The following is a 19,331-nucleotide window of genomic DNA, read 5'->3' as shown; positions in this document are numbered from 1 at the left end:
GTGGTTATCGAGCCCCTGTCTCTTGTTCTGACACTGGGTGTGGAAAGACTTTGTTACAAGCTGGACAGGACAGTTGCCAAGATAACCTTCCAACGCCCAGCATCTATTATGCATGTGTCCTATTAGCAAGTATCATGTCCTATGCCAATAGGACACATGCATGACACCTGCTGGGCATCACATGGTTGCTTCAGCATCTCTCTATGGCCAATGTAAGATCCAGCTACAGACAAATAAGCTGGACAACCCTGTTGGGTAACATTTCCTCAGCAACTCAAAAATAGCAGCCTTTGTTTCCAAGAAACTGCAGCATGTCTCCATTATATAACAGTGGTCTATCATAGCAAATAAATATTTCTCTACAATCAATAAAAAGGAGTTGCCTTGCTATTTGGATTGTTTTGGTAGTGTTCTTCAATCAAACAATTTTTAATTTACTTAAAGAAGGCTGAAAACTAGACATCTCCTTGTAAGGATCTCCCAAAAAAAAAAAAAAACACAACACACACGACACACACAGGCATGCTAGTAGAAATTGCAGAAGTAACTCTCCCAAAAGCGCCCAGACACATGCTCTCATATTTGCTAGATGTGCACTTTCAGAAAGGAAGTAGCAGAAACTAAAGACAACATTTTCTGGCAGACAGGCCTGCTAACTGGGCTAAAGGCCTAAGCCAATGAGAAAGCTGTTGTCAAAGGGAAGTGACATTGGAGAGCAGCTACTGGCGAAGCAGCCACAGAGACAATGGCTGTGACTGTATGCACCTGGAGGACATGATCTATTGCATAATGATCCAAGGGGAAGGAAAAGAAAGAAGTGGCTAGGCCTGGTACAATGCTGACTCATGCTGACAGAAAACAAGCTGAGGTAATGCAGTTATTGTACATGCAGTACTCGGCCATTAACCCCATCCTGCCACCTGCTCAGACTACTTACACATAAATGCTTTGTTTTGGTTATTCAGAGTTACGGTATAATATAAATTTGTATCTGCATAATAAATATTCTGAGGTAGAGAAGTGCCATAAACACAGCCATTAACCCAGAAATAAATGAACATGAGAAATATGGTCAATGTTATTTTGCTGTGATAAGAAATATACTGTCATAATCAAAACAGACACACACATATCATGGACGGGTTCACACCAGCGCCTGGTCTCCACTTTGCAGGTTTCTGTCTTCTGCCCGAGAAACTGGATAGGAGATGGAAACTGGCAGTCAGTTTTCAAACCCTTTCACTTGAATGGGTTTGCAAAGTGTCCGCTCGTGAGCGTCTTCTGCCTCTTCACACAAACGTTTTTTTAAACGAGACACAAAGTCGGACATGCAGGACTTTGTGTCCGGTTAAAAAAAACGGTTTCGCCACGGAGAGGCAGAAGACACTCACAGGCGGACATTGATTACCAGGTTTCCGTCTCCTGTCCACTTTCTTGGACAGAAGACCTGCATAACGGAGACCAGGCGCAGGTGTGAACACGCCCTATATTGTGAAGGGGCTACAGTTTTGATTCTAACACTATTGTGCTATGAGACAGATAACCAGTATTATGTTTAGCTGCTTGTGTTATCTATGAAGCGCGTACCATGGAGGTACAGGACTGGTTTACATTGTCAGGGTTTCACAGGCAGTTTTTGAGGCCAAACCCAAGTGTGAATCATTTGGGTCTTTTTGAGTTTTTTTGCAGGTAGATTTTGAGGAAAATCCACCTCCCATTCATTTCAATGAGAGCCAGCAACACCCCTCCCCCACAGACTCTTGTTTTTTTCTGCCTACTACTCATTTCAATAGGTTTTGCATGGCAGATTTCGCCTGAAGATAGGCAATGATGCTAATTTTTCCCTGTAAAAATTATACCTGCAAAAAACTGTGCATTTTTAATGGAGAGAAAGTATATAGGACAAGCTCTTCTGCTACACTTTTCTTTCACTTGGTTTTTTTTTTTTTTTTTTTTACAAAAACTGCATCTGGAAACCAAAATATGTAAAAACCCTGTTGAGGACCAGAAAGGCCTATTATATAAGCAGACCAGTACACAAAGCAGGGAAGCCAAATGAAGAAGGGGGAGGGGGTTTACGGAGAATTGAGCAAACAAAAATAATCCTACAACTAACCAATTACAAACAGAAAAGCCAATGACATATTACAAATATCAACACAACTAACTATCCATATTACATTACATAGAACTGCCTTGTGTTGTCACTTTGCACATCAAATCCATACACAAACTGATCTGTAAATTTACAAAGCCACAAGTCTCACCCCAATGTAGGTGAAAAGTCACAGCTCCACTTCTCTATTCAGCACCAATGCAAAACTGAACCCTAGTGCACTTCGAGTTGCAAAGTGATATGTAAGGTCACACAGCATTTTTGACCCGCCAGAAATATTGTAATGCGCCCTTCATACCCACACAGAAGACGATTATGGTACAGACAGTACTTCAAGAATGATCATTGTCACGGATAAAGACTTAACACACTGCTTCTAAGCCTTGGTTTTGCATCTTTTTAGAGGCCAGTTTCAATAAATAAGATAGCAGTTGTGGAGGAGGCACAGACTTGCACTACTGCTGTACTTATAGACTGAAATAAGCATCAAAAGATCAGCCGTCACCTTCACTAGCTCTAACAGATATACTGACAGCTGCACTATATTAAATGGCTCTTATTGTTTTAGTCTCCTGTTAAATCGTTTTCCATTAAAGTTTAAGTAGCTACATTTAAGAGTCTGAGATGACTGCCAAAGCCTACTCCAGTCTATAGGCGAGATCTCAGGCTTATGAGGGCTTTCAGTAAATGCATTCACTGGAGGTCAGAAACGTATCTGAAATCACTAGACAGACCAGACAATGATGTCCTCCAGGAGTGCTGGACAACGCAGGATACATATTCACAGCCATTTTGCTTCGGCTCTGTTCTCATCTCCATTCGGGTCATTCCGTTCCCCTCTCCGCATAAAAAATGTGAAGTGAAAAGTCCTGCAAGCAGCACTTTTCTTTCCACATTTTTCGTGCAGAAACCACATGGAACCCATTATAGTCTATGGGGTCCGCGGGTTTCCTTAGGTAACCGCTTTATGTGGATTAGGTTTCTGTTCAGGGTGTCCCCAAGCAGACCCACCCAAATGGAAACCGATGCGTAGATGTGAACCGGGCCTTATTGTGGAGAAGGAGAACAGCACAAATTGTGTGAATAATAGAAACAACTCAAAATACAAAATATAGTTGTTAAATAATCAAAAAAAGGCTCTGTGTAAAAACAGTAAAACATCATTAGGAGAACCAGATCTCTTTCTGGCGCTCCCCACCCCAATAAAACTAATCATGTGATAACAAACAATTTTCTGTCTGCGTAGCCCTTTTCTTGTCAAAGCAGAAGTTTGTGGAGAAGATCTGCACTTCCTACTATTAATGGAGGAGTAATACTGAAAGAAAAGTACCACTAGACTGGGGCAGGAACACACACAACAGCCAGAATACATTCCCAGAACTGCATATGCAAACTCTCCCTGTCCTGTATTCATTATTCATTCCCATTAACACAGGTCAAAGCCAGGCATAGTATGGCTGTAGAAACATGGCAAATCGTGAAACTGATCAAATGTGGCCTCATTTATTAAAACTGCCAAAAACCAACACTGCTACCACATACAAACCAATCATAGCACAGCTTTCTTTATTCTTCAGCAGTTTAACAATAGAAAGTTGCGCTGTGATTGGTTACTATGGACATGAAGGCTTGTTTCTGGCAGACAAAACAGGCCTTTGATAAAGAAGAGAATCTGTTACGTTATCTCAGTTATCAGAAGAGGTCATCATTAGTGGGTTAGTCACTGAATCTTAGACACATGCCTCTGATGGGAGCCCTGAATCCCTCCCCCCATTAAAGGGAACCTGACAGGTTGATTTGGGACAATAAACCACCCACAGGTCCTTAAATTAAATTAACAGCACTTACTGATCAGGAATGGTTGGTGCTAGAGAAAACATTTCAACTGCGCTAGCATCAGTGGAGCAATATCTATCTATGGCAAGCAATGCCTAGAACCCGAATGGGTCTAGGTGGTGAAAGGCCCTCTTTAAACCTTTACCATGTAAAAGACACACAGCAATTCCTACTCCGACTTACAGAGTAACATTTAAAGAGGACCTTTCATGGATTTGGGCACATGCGGGGTTATATACCGCTGGAAAGCGACGGTGCGCTGAATTCAGCACACTGTCTGCTTTCCCGGTCTGTGCCCCGGGTAAAGAGCGATTGGTACTGGTACCTTAGCTCTGTCAGGAACGTCCTTCTGCACAGCTGCGCCTATAGCGCTGTACTGTGTGAGCGGGAAGGAACGCCCCCTGCCTCTACTCACAGTGCTCGTCCATAGACAAGTATTATCAGGAGGGGAGGGGGCGTTCCTCCCCGCTCACACAGCACAGTGCTATAGGCGCTGCTGTGAAGAAGGACAGTCCTGACAGACTGTCAGAAACGCCCTTCTGACTGTAAAGAGCTACGGTACCGATCGCTCTTTACCCGGGGATTTCCAGCGGTATATAACAACGAAAGTGCCCAAATCCATGAAAGGTCTTCTTTAACAGAGGTTCCCAGATGGAAATTCTACAGGGTGTCCACGCTTTGTTTGCGCCGTTCTATCCTGTAACAAATGACAAAATATTATTCATGCATACATGTCTGATCATTAAAGGGGTTTTCTCATTTCAGCCGTTCATGGTTGATTTGAGAATACCTGAGTCTCTAGCCACTAACAGGAGTTACACAAGCAGTGTAGCCGTGTGCTACGTAGTTTCTGAGACTACTATTTACTTTCATGGGCGCTACAAAATCCGTGCAGCGCTTCCTTGTTTGGCTATTTCTGAAATAACCAGGCCAGGGACTCAGAGCCCCTAATTCTCATCTAATACGCCTTGAAAGAAATGGTCCTGTGATATCCAAGAAAGAACCGATAACTAAACTGAGGTTAATAAGACTTAGAATGTAGGAGTCTGGAGAGGGTCTTTAATGCATGTCAAACCTCCTCCTCTTTTTGTAGGCTATTTAGCTGTTTTTACATTGCTGTGCTAATTTACCAAGTAATATTACACATATACACGGTTCTTTGCAAGAGCTTAGTTATTTTTGAGCAACAAAGTTCAGCAAACTAGCATTAATGCAGCAAGGTCATGTCTATTACCACTGTAAATAGAGCGATGACTGCAGCTCATGTATGAGTAATAGGACAGATAACTGCTTCAAGCACCACAACTGTGAGTCACTTCTAGTGTAAAGAGGAATCTGTGTGGGAGAATCAGGCAGGCACAGGATACATGTAAGCAGATCTTTCCCCTTGATACCATTCACTGGCAAAAATTTCTAAGAAGGGCGATTAATGGGTAAGCAAGAAATGAAACATCCCATACCCATCACCTGACATTTCTCAACCTTTTAAAGCAGAAACACCTAACAGCTGGCAGAGTGGGCACAAGGATTTCAGAGTTGAATGTTAGCACCAACCTGTAGTTGCCGCTATTTATAAAAAGCTGGCTTTACAAGCAGTGTTTTGGGATTAAGGCTGGTCTTACACGGCTGTAATGTAAGTCTGCAAATGGTCCGTAATTGAGGGTTTTCAATTGCGGACACATTATATTCAATGTGGCCTCTTACACCATCGGATATTTTATCTGTGGTGTGACCAGGCCGCAACCGTGGTCCGCAATTTATAGGACATGTCCGTAATGGCCATGAATTGCGGCACTGCATGGACTCGCCCATAGAACTCTATGGGCGAGTGCGGCAGGACACGGACATCTGCGGAGCCTATGTTGACGATCAGCAACTAGTGTTGCTGATCAGCAACTTGCGGACTGTACATTCAATACGGTCGTGTAAGACCAGCCTAAAGGGAGCAAGTCGCCAGATCTCAAAGGCTCAATAAATACATCACCTGATCCCTGCACATTTGGTTTATCCATATCGCTACCCATTCCAAAAATATAAACCCCATTAATCGTTATGCAAATTAGTGTCTACCAGCCAAGAGGGCGGTGGTAACCCTGTGGTCAGGGGAGTCTCTGTGCAGTTAGATTTTTATTAGCCAAGTGGGCTGTAACACTGTGTAAGAAGCAATAATGGGCGTTACAGCTTTGGAACAACTCAATGGATCTGGTTAAACAAAAGTGACAGCACCTAGATGAGGTCATTGGGCGTTTAAGATCTGGAGCCAGGTCCTCTTTAACACAGCATGCATTGTAAGAGCAAAGAAAAATCTATCTATAACAATGTAGGAAATTAAAGGCATAAATAAGTACAGCATAGGCACTCCCTTATCAAATGAGGTTACCAGTGGGCTTTTTAGATGTAGTTAGAGTTCTTGCTTAAGGAGACCTTTTCATCACCTTCACCAATTCTAGTTCTTAGCATCTGATAATAGGGGCCACTTCACCGATTCCAATACAGCTGGAATTTTTACGGTAGAACTCACTGTTCCTGAACAACAAGCACAGTTAATTTTGGTGCCTGATGTGTTATTTAAGCTCTGTAATGTCAGAAGAGCAGTGTCAGGCAGGGGTGTGTGATTCAGATCTTAAATCAGAAGCGGCCAATATCAGAGCTCAGAATCACACCCCTTGCCTGCATCCTGCCTGACATCGCCCTTCTGACAGTACAGAGACTAAATAGTATATCAGGCACCAAAACTAACAGCACTCATTGTATGTGAATGGTGGGGGCTAAAGTAGGAACATTCCAGCTGTGCCAGAATCCGTAGAGGAGCAGCTATTAAATAATGTAAAGAACTGGAATTTTTTGATGGTGAAAGGTCCTCTTTAAATTGTATGCTTTAATTCTCTCATGGCTGTAAATTCTACTGAAGTTAATATTTGCGTGAAATTATAAACAGCACGGACAAAGCTTAAAGGCAGCCGGTCACCATAAAAAGGCAGTGTAATCTGCAGGCAGCATGTTATGGAGCAGAAGGAGATAAAATTGATATATGCTTGTGGCTAAAGATTAAGGACAACTTGTCAGTTGTACGTTTAATTATGGGGGGGGGGTTTCTACGTTTAGAACAAATATTGAATCCAGTGGGTGGTCTTAACAGTGGTTGACAGCTATCTCTGTACAAACAATCACTGTTAGCACCACCCACTGGACTCAATGGCTCCTAAGCATTGAAAGAACAGAGAAATAAATGACAATCTTCCTTACATCAATCTGTTCAGCTGCTCCTGCTGTATAAAGCTAGGATCCCATGTGTACAGGGTTACCCTCAGACCCCATATACTATGATGGGGTCTGCCATTTTTATACTGAAACCAGCATCTGTTGATTGACTTTAACAAAAAAAACAAAAACAAAACGCAGCAAAAAACAGGAGTGTATTGAACAGAAGGTGCTTCCTATATTTTCCATTCCTTTTGTAACTAATCTTAGCTTTGGCTCAAAAAGCTTCAGCAAAACTCCTTAGCCTTAAGGTCAGGGCTTCACTTCAACTTTTTGTTGGGCAAATTCATTTTAAACTATTGCGCTACAGTGTAAGTGGGTGTGACTGACATCAGGGAGTCAACGATGTTTGACAAGGGAAGGAGACAGTGTGACTAGTCTGATACTGCTCCCTGCCAACTGTGGCTACTTAGGCTAATTTACAATTGACTTTTTATGCTTTCAGACATTTTATAACTTCACTTTCCTGGTACAGAAAGACTAGAGGGAAAACAATTGAAAGGGAATTACTTTATACTGTATATGATATGATAGGGCTAGTTTGTGGTTAAAAAAAAAAAAAAAAAAACCCACACACCTGACAGGTTCCCAGAGCTATAGCAACAGGCTATAGGAATAAGTTGGAATAGTATGCAATCGTGGGATTGCAACAGTCAAGCAGTTGAAGATCGATAAGCTCTGCTGCAACATGCTACAAAGTCTTTAAAGTTTTTATAGTTTTTTTTTTTAATGGCCAAAATATGCCCTTAGGCCCACACAGGTACCTAAGAATTGGAAGCTTACAGACAATAAGGTGTGGTCTATAGTTCATGAATCAGAACTAAATTCTACCACATTACAAAAAGTATAGCTGAGGTCTAAGTGGTCACATCTTAGTAGTAATGCTTATTCTGCTTGAGGCTTGCATTTCTCTTTTCTTCAGGAATACAGATGGTTTGTTGATTTCTCAAGTACTATCTACTACCTGACACGGAGAGGACTACAAGGTCAGACTGGCTGTTTCCTACCAACATACCGACAATAACTGGTTTTCTAACTGTTCTTCTATTTGCAGTAATTAGAATGGCCCAGTCATGAGTTTTCTTCCTAACCTAGTCATTAGGCTAGTCATTATCATTGGGTGTAGGCCGAAGTCTATAATTAGCAGAATACATTAGCGACGGGGAAGCTATCATATAAAACACTGACATACTTAGAAATACATACCTGATAAATAACAAAACAAGTGTGCTGCCAGTAATAACACTCAAGGCATCAGCAACAATACAAACATTCGCCAATGTTCCCTGCTTCAAAGCACACTGAAACCAGCAAACCAGTTGTAAAGAAACAAAATACTATTGTGTGACACTTAAACAAAGACCTCAGTGTGAACACAAATATATAGAGGTATTGTTCAATAATGCTAAACATGAAAGGCGCATCAGATGTTCCCCATATGGAGGAACATACAAGAACATTTCTATTCACTGATTCAATGTTACTCCCCCTTACTAAAGACACTATTAAAAGGACCCATAATCAGAAGTAGCCTATAAAACATTTAGCCCCTATAAGTAAAAAGAAAAAAAAAAATACATATTATAAAAATAAGGGCACATTCACAGAACCGAGATTCTGCTAAGAAACTGTCAGTGTTGGCCAGATTTACAGGCCTGCACCTCATTCTGCAAGAGATTCCTATCAGTATAGTTATCTATGCTACAAGTCCCGTACCAACTACAGTGCAGGACAGTATGTCATTTGGAGCCAGGGACTTGATCATGGGAGAGTGTGCCCAGATAGATAGATAGATAGATAGATAGATAGAAAATACCACAACAGTCGAAACAACATTATTTAAAAGACCAAACACCCCACATGTATTTGATGTGAACGTCAGGGAAAAGGGGCTCCTGGGATGCCAGGTACAGTCTCAAACCTCCACAACTGCAGCAACTCGATCTCACAGCTCTGACAAAAACAATGCTGTCTACAACAGTCATCACTGGTATAGATAGCAATGTTTAAAGGTGTTGTCCAGCCTAAAAATGTATCTATTAAAAGCCATAACCTGTGGCAGATTTATCAAAGTGTATGAGGCGGTTTGATATAGGTGGTGTATTGCTAGACTGTCTTGCCTAACAGAACACCACATATTAGTTAGCTTGGTAATTTTGGAGCACAGCATCACGTCTTACTCCCCCACCTAGTCATACTTTAATGACACATTTACAACTCGTATCAAACACACTTGATAAATGTGGAGCACGACAAGTTAGATAGTTATTTTTTAATAAAAATTATGACAGAATTCTGGTACATTTTGCTTACTAAATGTATAGAAGGCAACAGGCATAATATATATTCCCAAAGCAATATCTATGCCAGGAAACGATCATCTTTAAATAAGGAAAGTCCGTATTAATGCAATTGTGTTATATCATTTCATCTTCCTAATGAACATTGTATAGGTGAATGTCTTTTATTGAAACAAATGCTTGAGACCAATATTACAAAAGTGAAACTTACCTGTGTTTTTGCCTTAGTGTATCTGAAGTCCTCTTGCTCTTTTTTCTCATCTTGGTTGGTTTGCTCCCGAACATTTCTGTACCCAAGGCTGGGTATGACATATTCGACTCCTAGATCTAGGTCTTTCATCTTCTCCTAGCATTGAGTGCCTCTAGTGACACAGCGTTCACTAAAACTTTAAATAGAAGAAAAAAAAAAAGGTTATTGAGAAAGTCTGCACCACCTGCAGTACCTATTTGTATTATTTCCACATGTCCTCTTGCACAATCTGTCTACAATTCATTGCCTCTGGCCACAAGCTTCTACAACACCATGCACATGCCCGGGCTAGCCTGCAGAAGAGGCAGCGCACTGAATCCCTGGATTCTTCCATCTCATTTCTGTCTGCATTTTGCTTCAGTCATGACGTCATCGGTTGGCTGAAGAGAAAGCAGCAGGCGGATAAGCAAGTATGTCATGGATAAAGGGAAGCAATGAGTGAGGCTAGAGGCATCTGGATTGGTAGTGGCTTTATGCTTAATCTGCTTTTAGTAGGAATTTCTAAATATTACACAGTATAAAACCTGCCGATGCCTATAATACACTCTCTGGGCCTGCACATATAGTACAGTACCCTACAGTGCCCTGGCACTAACTACTGAGACATCACCGCTGCTTTTACAGTAAACCTGAACATTAGTGACATAACAGGAACTATAATATCTACCATGATCCCCCCCCCCTTCCAATATTTCACATGTAAAACAATAGACCCACACTATACCCAAGGAAGGCATCAAGGCCTGTAGCTCGCTCACCCTGCTCACTGGAAAGAGCCAGGCCAGTTATTGTAGCAGACAGCCATAACCCCTGGCCAGCATCAGCACCACAGCAGTGGCCGGCATGGCGTCATGCCGCAGTGTCCAGAAATACCTGCGGATGTGTGCCAAGTACAGCGCCAGTCCCAGCACACAGTGCCACCCCCACCTGCCTGGCCGAGGAGAAAGAGCCGGAGATATGGCACCTGCGCCCCCTAGTGGGCAGCACACGAATTACACAGACAAACAAACAAAAAAGGGAAACGACACAGCTAGAAGCGAAGAGGCCACAGCTGGAGCGGGCAGCATCCCTGAGATAACGGGGGCACTCTAGCGCTCACAGGGTTCTCTAGCCCGTCCCCTCACAGGTATTACTTCAGGAGCCGAAGAAAAACCCATAGACTTCAAACAGTGTGCGGACTATGTGCGGTAACCGGATTAGACGGAGCCCGGCAACCGCAATGTCACCTCTACCTTGTCATACATGACGACATTGTGTCAGGAAGACAGAAGCCACCAGCTCGTCGGCCCTAGTGTTCTACCGCTAGCGCCTCAAGTGTTCAATGACAATGGCAGAGCTCCTGACAAACTGGAAAGAGATATAGGGGTGACATTGACTTCGCCCCTACACAGCACATAGAAATTCATGCTGTGCTACAGGTCAGTGACACTGAGGACCACCTCCACCCCCGCCCAATTACCTGGCAGGTCGTGAGCGCAGGTAGCTGGGGTTCAGGGCTATCACAAGCTCCGATCCTGTCTCTTCCACTGCGGCTCTTCAACTCAAGAAAACAAGCAGCCGGGCTGCGGGGGAGTCCAGGGAGGCTTACACTGCGCCTGCTCAGTGTCAGTACAGGCTGGCAGGAGCGCTGAGAAACACGGGAAATGTAGTTCTCAGGCCGCTGAAAACCTTTACAGAATTACTAATTAGGGACTACAACTCCCAGGATTCAGTTGGCCTCGGAGAGGCGTGACTGTACTATCAAAGAGGGACAGTGGGCTGGGCCTACGGCGGAGTCACGCCCACACGCTCGTGCTGCGGCAGCATCCTCTGGAACGTTCGATGTGGAGCTCAGAGTGAGGCCATTTTAGGCCTGGGTGTGACAGAGTCTGGAGTCGTGCTGTAGTCCTGGCCTGTCACCAGCACCACAGCCTACGGGTTATATTTACTGAGCCATTATTGTCTTGTTCCACCCTGGATAGAGGTGGATTCCTGTTTATGGCTCAGTAAATACAGCACAGGTGCCTAGTAGAGCTACCACATAGAGACATGATTGTTTAGGGCGAGATTACATTGTGCAGTTTTTAGTTGCAGTAATGGATAGTCAATATTACTATGCGTTTTATCTGTATGTTAATATACTTCAAATCAAAATTCTCTGGTCAGAGTGGCCATAAATCTCTGGGTAAGAAGTACCACAAGCTGACATTATCATCCATCAATATTGGGGGAAAAAAGATACCTGAATGTCAATGGTAGATAGTCAACGGGGTTCAAAGGTATCTGTCATTATAGAACAAAGAACACATCTGTCTGATTTTTTATTTTTTTTTTCTGATGGGCCAATACAGCGCTGGTGTGAACAAGGCATTACAGCATAGCAGAAATATGCTACTCCATCGCCAGATTTGGCTTCTGGTACCATCTTTATGCTGATGACACCCAATTATACTCATCTTCCCGTGACATCACCCCTGCACTCATACAGAACACCAGTGACTGTCTCTCTGCTGTCTCTAATATCATGTCCTCGCTCTATCTGAAACTAAATCTCTCTAAGGGTGCATTCAGACTACGTAACGCCGGGCGTGTATGAGAGCCGTACACGCCGGCATTACGGCAGACTGCCGAACACTTCCCATTCACTTCAATGGGAGCGCTCGTAAACGCCGCTGTTACGAGCGCTCCCATTGAAGTGAATGGGAAGTGTTCGGCAGTCTGCCGTAATGCCGGCGTGTACGGCTCTCATACACGCCCGGCGTTACGTAGTCTGAATGCACCCTAAGACTGAACTACTACTGTTTCCACCATCTAATAAATCTGTCCCTGATATATCCATTGTAGTCTCAGGCCTTACTATAACTCCTAGGCAGCATGCCCGCTGCCTTGGGGTCATGTGTGATGCAGACCTTTCCTTCACTCCCACATTGAATCACTTGCATGCTCATGTCACCTCCACCTCAAAAACATCTCCAGAATACGCCCTTTCCTCACCAGAGATACACTAAAGACACTTATTGTCTCTCTGATTCATTCTCGCCTTGACTACTGTAACTCCTTACTAATCGGTCTTCCCCTCACTAAACTCTCCCCTCTACAATCTATTCTGAATGCAGCGGCCAGGCTCATCTATCAGTCTAGACCAGGGGTCTCAAACTCAACTCAGCATGTGGGCCGCAGAGCAAGATCCCAGCCAGTCGGCGGGCCGCACCGCGGCAAATTTAGCTCCACCCACTTTTATGTTGACTCCGCCCATTCATTTTTCATGTGCCCCCACACTGTATAATCCTCCTACAGTCACCCGTAAACTATATGTCCCCCCTCCATCTTTCCCCCAGTTACATATACACCCTTCATCTGCCCCCAGATTCATGTCCCCCCATCTCTGTCCTCAGATTCATGTCCCCCCATCTCTTCCCCCAGATTCATGTCCCTCCATTTCTGCCCCCAGTTTCATGTCTCCCCATCTCTGCCCCCAGATTCATGTCCCCCCATCTCTGCCCCCAGATTCATGTCCCTCCATTTCTGCCCCCAGTTTCATGTCCCCCCCATCTCTGCCCCCAGATTCATGTCCCTCCATTTCTGCCCCAGTGACATGCCGTTCTCCCCCCTCCCTTCGTCTGCCCCCAGTGTCATGAGCCCCTTCATTCCACCTCAATGTTTAAAGAGGACCTTCCACCATTTTGCCCACAGGCAATTCTATATACTGCCAGAAAGCTGACAGTGCGCTGAGTTCAGCACACTGTCTGCTTTCCCGATGTGGGCCCAGTGTGAAGAGCTTACGGTCCGGTACCGTAGCTCTTCTATGGTCAGAAGAGCGTCTCTGACACTCAGTCAGAGACGTCCTTCTTCACAGCACAGCCAATCGCGCTGTGCTGTGAGAGCCGGGAGGAACTCCCCCCTCCCTCCCTGATAATGCTCGTCTATGGACGAGTACTGCGAGCAGAGGGAGGGTGCGTTCCTCCCGGCTCTCACAGCACAGCGCGATTGGCTGTGCTGTGAAGAAGGACGTCAGCTTTCCGGCAGTATATAAAACTGCCTGTGGGCAAAATGGTGAAACGTCCGGATTCAACTTGGATCCGGCGTCCCTAGGCTTGTGCGGGCCGCACAAAATTGTTCGGGGGGCCGCATGCGGCCCGCAGGCCACGAGTTTGAGACCCCTGGTCTAGACGCTACAGTGATGCCTACGGCCTGTGCCAGTCACTACATTGGCTGCCTATTCTTTATAGAATACAATATAAAGTTATCACCCTCATCCACAAGGCTCTCCATAATGCTGCACCTCCCTACATTTCCTCCCTCATCTCTGTCTACTGCCCAGCCCATGTTCTCCACTCACTCAATGCAATGACCTAACACTTACATCCTCTATTATCAGAACCTCTCACACTCGTATACAACTCTTCTCCCGAGTTGCACCACTTCTCTGGAATGCTCTACCCCGGACAATCAGATTAACTCCCAATTTCTACAGCTTCAAATGCAAACTAAAGACACATCTTTTCAGACAGGACTATCACAATTTCTAATGTAAATCCTTCCGTACCCTAATTAGAATCCCCAAAATTTAACCCTCCTCTGTCCCCGCTCCCACATTTCCCTATATGATATGATGCCATATCAGGCTAACTTTATATATCCAAGCTCCATCCACATGTTAAAGGACACAACTGGTGACGGCTCATAAAGTCTTATGTTTGTGTAATTACAGTCACCTCTATTACAAAAGTGTCTGACCTCTTTATAAGCAATGCCACCCCTGCTACCTCCTGTGTTACCCCCTCTAACTCATAGATTGTAAGCTCTTGTGAGCAGGGCCCTCAGTCCTATTGTGTGAAATAACTTTCGTTGTAATGTATCTTTCTGTCTGTATTTGAATCCTACAAATTGTACAGCGCTGCGGAATATGTTTGCGCTTTATAAATAAAATGTATTATTTATTATTACTCATAAATGTAATTAAAAACTGCCTGTGGATCTTTGATTCACTGTGTAAACTCAGTCTAATACGTGTGGTAAAGCAATGTATTAAGAATAATGGCTTAGGCTAGGTTCACACCTGCACTGTACCTTCATTCTGGTCCGCCGGGGGACCCTAGCGATGGAGAGCTGGACTGCTAAAATGATCACCAACAGAACCCATACAGTATAATGGCGTCTTTTGGGGTTTCAGCCATTGTTATAGTGAAACTGGCGGTGAGCAAAGTCCTCCATGCAGGTTTTTTCTGTGTTTTTTTTTTTTTGGCGTATTCATAGAAGATGTGAACCAAGCCTTATCGTCATGTGTGTATGCTGTCCTCATTGAGTGTGAATGGCACATATATATATTTTATTTCATTCTTCCATTCATGTGTCTGTTTTTTTGATGGACCGTGAGTCTAAGGGGAAAGAAAAGAAGGCATTTTCTCTTTTGGTTTGTTTCGTGTCACTTTATTTAGGATAAATGAAGCCAACTTGTAACTGCTACTTATCCTATTAATTCCTATGAAGACTATAAGGCTAAGTGCACACAACCAAGATGCTATTATTCACTGTTGTGTGAATGTAGCCTAGTGTGTACTCTATTTTTCACTCTAGTCATACACTTTGGTCTAGTTTTTGATACATAATGAAGTGTTGTTCATCTGAGGTTATATTTACATAATTTAAGTCCTAAGGAACAGATGTTGTTTTAGGGCTAGTTCACACGTGAGTATAAGGGGAGGTTTTTGACAGCGGATTTCGCGTCCAAAACCTCCCCTTATAATGGTGGTCTATGGAGACCGCCGGGCTTCTTTTCTCCGCTAGCGGCGGGCTGCCGCTAGCGGAGAAAAGAAAGGACATGTCCTTTCTTCAGGCGGAAGCCGCGCAGGCTCAGCCGCGCGGCTTCCGCCCCCGGCAGCTCCCTCCTATGTCGGCTCATTCATTTGAGCCGACAGCAGAGGGTTAAGCCGCGACAGCGATGGTCGCGGCGGGCGGGTTTTGACAAGAGAGAGACGCGGCTCGCCGCGGCTCTCTCTGTGTCAAAACCCGTGCGGGCAGTTCACGTGTGAACTAGCCCTTATTATGTCCTGAAAAGTACATTTTTGATGCACCAGCGGCATGACACTTCCTTCTGGTACTCGTAGTTTCTTTTATTGAAGTTGCATAGCACCACTCCTTTATACAATATCAAAAAAAGGTGCACCAGTAAGCACAAACATGCAGCTGTAGCCCCATAAAGATTATTTGTATAAAGGTAAAAATTATAGATGATTGGGGAAAAATAAACATGTCTGTAAATGTATAATAGAATATTTTGGAATATTTTACTTCCTGTGTCAGATCTTTGGGGGTTTCAGTCTTAGCTTGTAGTCACTGCATAGTTACCATAGCTGTGCCACATCACAAGTTGTATACCATTGTGTCATAGCAGTTCTAGACACAAGGGATAATACCATAACAAGAAGTAATTGCTAGCACTGTATTACAAAGCAGTCACATACAGCAAGGCTTGACAGAGAAATAGGCCTGTGGCAGTGCAGTTTAGTTTTGAACCTCCATAAGTGCCCTATTATAACTCTGCAGAGATATGGCTGTGTGGATGAGGTCTCACTCAATGTCCATATACTGTAGGTATTAAGTAGGTAAAAGCAGTATAAATATGTTTTACTGGCTATTCAGCTGTCTCAGTAAGTAGACAACTATTACTTGTCAACATATATATCAAGTCCTTTGCATTATTTTACACAATAGACCTGTCATAAAAGTGTCAAACAGTTTAAGGTGCAATAAATATATGAAATAACCTGGGGGCATGACTTGGACGCCGAACTGAATGGCCACGTGAGCTTGTAGATCCCAGCCTCTCTTTCCTTGCAGCCAAATTCACCGCTACATACAGTGTTGGCCAAAAGTATTGGCACCCCTGAAATTCTGTCAGATAATACTCATTTTCTTCCAGAAAATGATTGCAATCACAAATTCTTTGGTATTATTATCTTCATTTAATTTGTCTTCAATGGAAAACCACAAAAAGAATTGTCAAAAAGCCAAATTGGATATAATTCAACACCAAACATAAAAAAGGAGGTGGACAAAAGTATTGGCACTGTTTGAAAAATCATGTGATGCTTCTCTAATTTGTGTAATTAACAGCACCTGTTACTTACCTGAGGCACCCAACAGGTGGTGGCAATAACTAAATCACACTTGCAGCCAGTTGAAATGGATTAAAGTTGACTCAACCTCTGTTCTGTGTCCTTGTGTGTACCACATTGAGCATGGAGAAAAGAAAGAAGACCAAAGAACTGTCTGAGGACTTTAGAAGCAAAATTGTGAGGAAGCATGAGCAATCTCAAGGCTACAAGTCGATCTTCAAAGACCTGAATGTTCCTGTGTCTACCGTGCACAGTATCATCAAGATGGCTATGGCACTGTGGCTAACCTCCCTAGATGTGGACGGAAAAGAAAAATTGCCGAGAGATTTCAACGCAAGATTGTGCGGATGGTGGATAAAGAACCTCGACTAACATCCAAACAAATTCAAGCTGCCCTGCAGTCCAAGGGTACAACAGTCTCAACCCGTACTATCCGTCGGCGTCTCAATGAAAAGGGACTGTATGGTAGGATACCCAGGAAGACCCCACTTCTTACCCAGAGACATAAAAAAGCCAGGCTGGAGTTTGCCAAAACTTACCTGAGAAAGCCAAAAATGTTTTGGAAGAATGTTCTCTGGTCAGATGAGGCAAAAGTAGAGCTTTTTGGGAAATGGCATCGACATAGAGTTTACAGGAAAAAAAAAAGAGGCCTTCAAAGAAAAGAACACGGTCCCTACAGTCAAACATGGCAGAGGTTCCCTGATGTTTTGGGGTTGCTTTGCTGCCTCTGGCACTGGACTGCTTGACCCATGTGCATGGCATTATAAAGTCTGAAGACTACCAACAAATTTTGCAGCATAATGTAGGGCCCAGTGTGAGAAAACTGGGTCTCTTTCAGAGGTCATGGGTCTTTCAGCAGGACAATGACCCAAAACACACTTCTAAAAGCACTAGAAAATGGTTTGAGAGAAAGCACTGGAGACTTCTAAAGTGGCCAGCAATGAGTCCAGACCTGAATCCCATAGAACACCTGTGGAGAGATCTCAAAATGGCAGTTTGGAGAAGGCCCCCTTCACATCTCAGGGACCTGGAGCAGTTTGCCAAAGAAGAATGGTCTAAAATTCCAGCAGAGCATTGTAAGAAACTCATTGATGGTTACCGGAAGCGGAAGCAGTTATTTTGTCTAAAGGTTGTGCTACCAAGTATTAGGCTGAGGGTGCCAATACTTTTGTCCGGCCCATTTTTGGAGTTTTGTGTAAAATGTTCAATGATTTGACTTTTTTTTTTCATTCTGTTTTGTGTTTTTTCATTGTAAGCAAAATAAATGAAGATATTAATACCAAAGAGTTTGTGCTTGCAATCATTTTCTGGAAGAACATGAGTATTATCTGACAGAATTGCAGGGGTGCCAATACTTTTGGCCAACACTGTGTTTGCTTAGAATGATGAGAAAACTCACCCTGAAGAAGCCTGTAGGCTTCCTGCACCGACAGTTCCAGTCCCTTACGGCAAACCTAACACCAGCGATATGACTGCCTGCCTGACTTCAATCTCCAATGCGTGCAGCCTCTGACCATATGCTGGCACCTTCGCTAATGACTAACAGGGATATGGCAGCATCTTTCCAAGCTCTCCCTCCTCTCTCGGGATGTTGGAAGCCTACAATGAGACAAGATGCAGCCATGCAACTCTCCCCGAAGTACCGGCCATTTGACACATAGTCAGAGCTATCTTTGCTGACTCATAGCCCAGATCCCCAGGTGAGCTCCCTCCCCTCTCTGCTTGCCAAGTGGCTGTTCTCCTCTGAGGCCGTTCTCGTCTGGGACCCCTCCTGAATCTAGGAAGACTGGACTATCTCCCTCATCACAGTTTTCCCAGGAATTGCTTACACCAGCTCAAATTAGACACTTCCTCCCCTCAAGCCCTCACCTGAAGCCTTCCCTGATTACTCCATTTTCTCCACTCTGCCAGCCTGCAATACAGCCTCTCACCACTGAATCCCCTGAGCTGCCTGCTGTACCCTCCCAGGGTCGCTGGCGGTGCTGTAGAACCCCAGGGATACGCTTACATCAGGTACCACACGGGAACCCCTGCTTCAGTCCTTCCTGATTATTTCTCTCACTGGCAGTACCTCCTGTTGCAACTTACTACTTCAAGCCGGACTTGTAAAGCTGAGATAGCTGCAGTATGGCTGGATTTTTGTCAATTATCTGAGTATATGGATACCATTGTAATCTCTCAAGACAATACTTGGTGTTATGTCTTCCACTTTAAAGATGTTACCTGTTCCCACACTTTGGCTCTCATAGACACTACCCACCACATGGAGTGTTTGGATAATAGGGGTCGTAAGCAAAACATCAGTGTGTGGGGTCTGCCAGAGATCACTGGGGAAGAGAACTTTAAAGTCATCTCAGAAGCCGTCTTCAACGGGATCCTGGGCAAACCCCCTGATCACAGGATTAAACTCGATAGAGCGCATAGAGACCTTAGACCAAAGGGAGTGACTGCTACCCTGAGGGATGTCATCT

The 19,331-nt window shown here is 43.9% G+C and overlaps 1 protein-coding gene across 2 annotated transcripts in view; it reads right to left on the bottom strand.

Moving 5' to 3' along the window:
- ABCC5 (ATP binding cassette subfamily C member 5) overlaps positions 1–11,357 on the bottom strand; it is a 53,206-nt gene extending 41,849 nt beyond the window's left edge. For both annotated transcript variants that reach the window (XM_075268466.1, XM_075268467.1), the window contains exons 1-2: positions 11,223–11,357; positions 9,725–9,899 (exon numbers count right to left, since the gene is read on the bottom strand). In XM_075268466.1, coding sequence (XP_075124567.1) covers positions 9,725–9,853 — 129 coding nt within the window. In that variant the 5' untranslated portion in view covers positions 9,854–9,899; positions 11,223–11,357. The remainder of the gene's footprint in view (positions 1–9,724; positions 9,900–11,222) is intronic.
- Between the last annotated feature and the right edge of the window lie 7,974 nt (positions 11,358–19,331).

Source organism: Leptodactylus fuscus, chromosome 3 (assembly GCF_031893055.1).
Source record: "Leptodactylus fuscus isolate aLepFus1 chromosome 3, aLepFus1.hap2, whole genome shotgun sequence".
NCBI classification, from domain to species: domain Eukaryota; kingdom Metazoa; phylum Chordata; class Amphibia; order Anura; family Leptodactylidae; genus Leptodactylus; species Leptodactylus fuscus.
The sequence above is the reverse complement of the archived record's forward strand: the minus strand, read 5'-3'. Positions and strand labels throughout refer to the sequence as shown.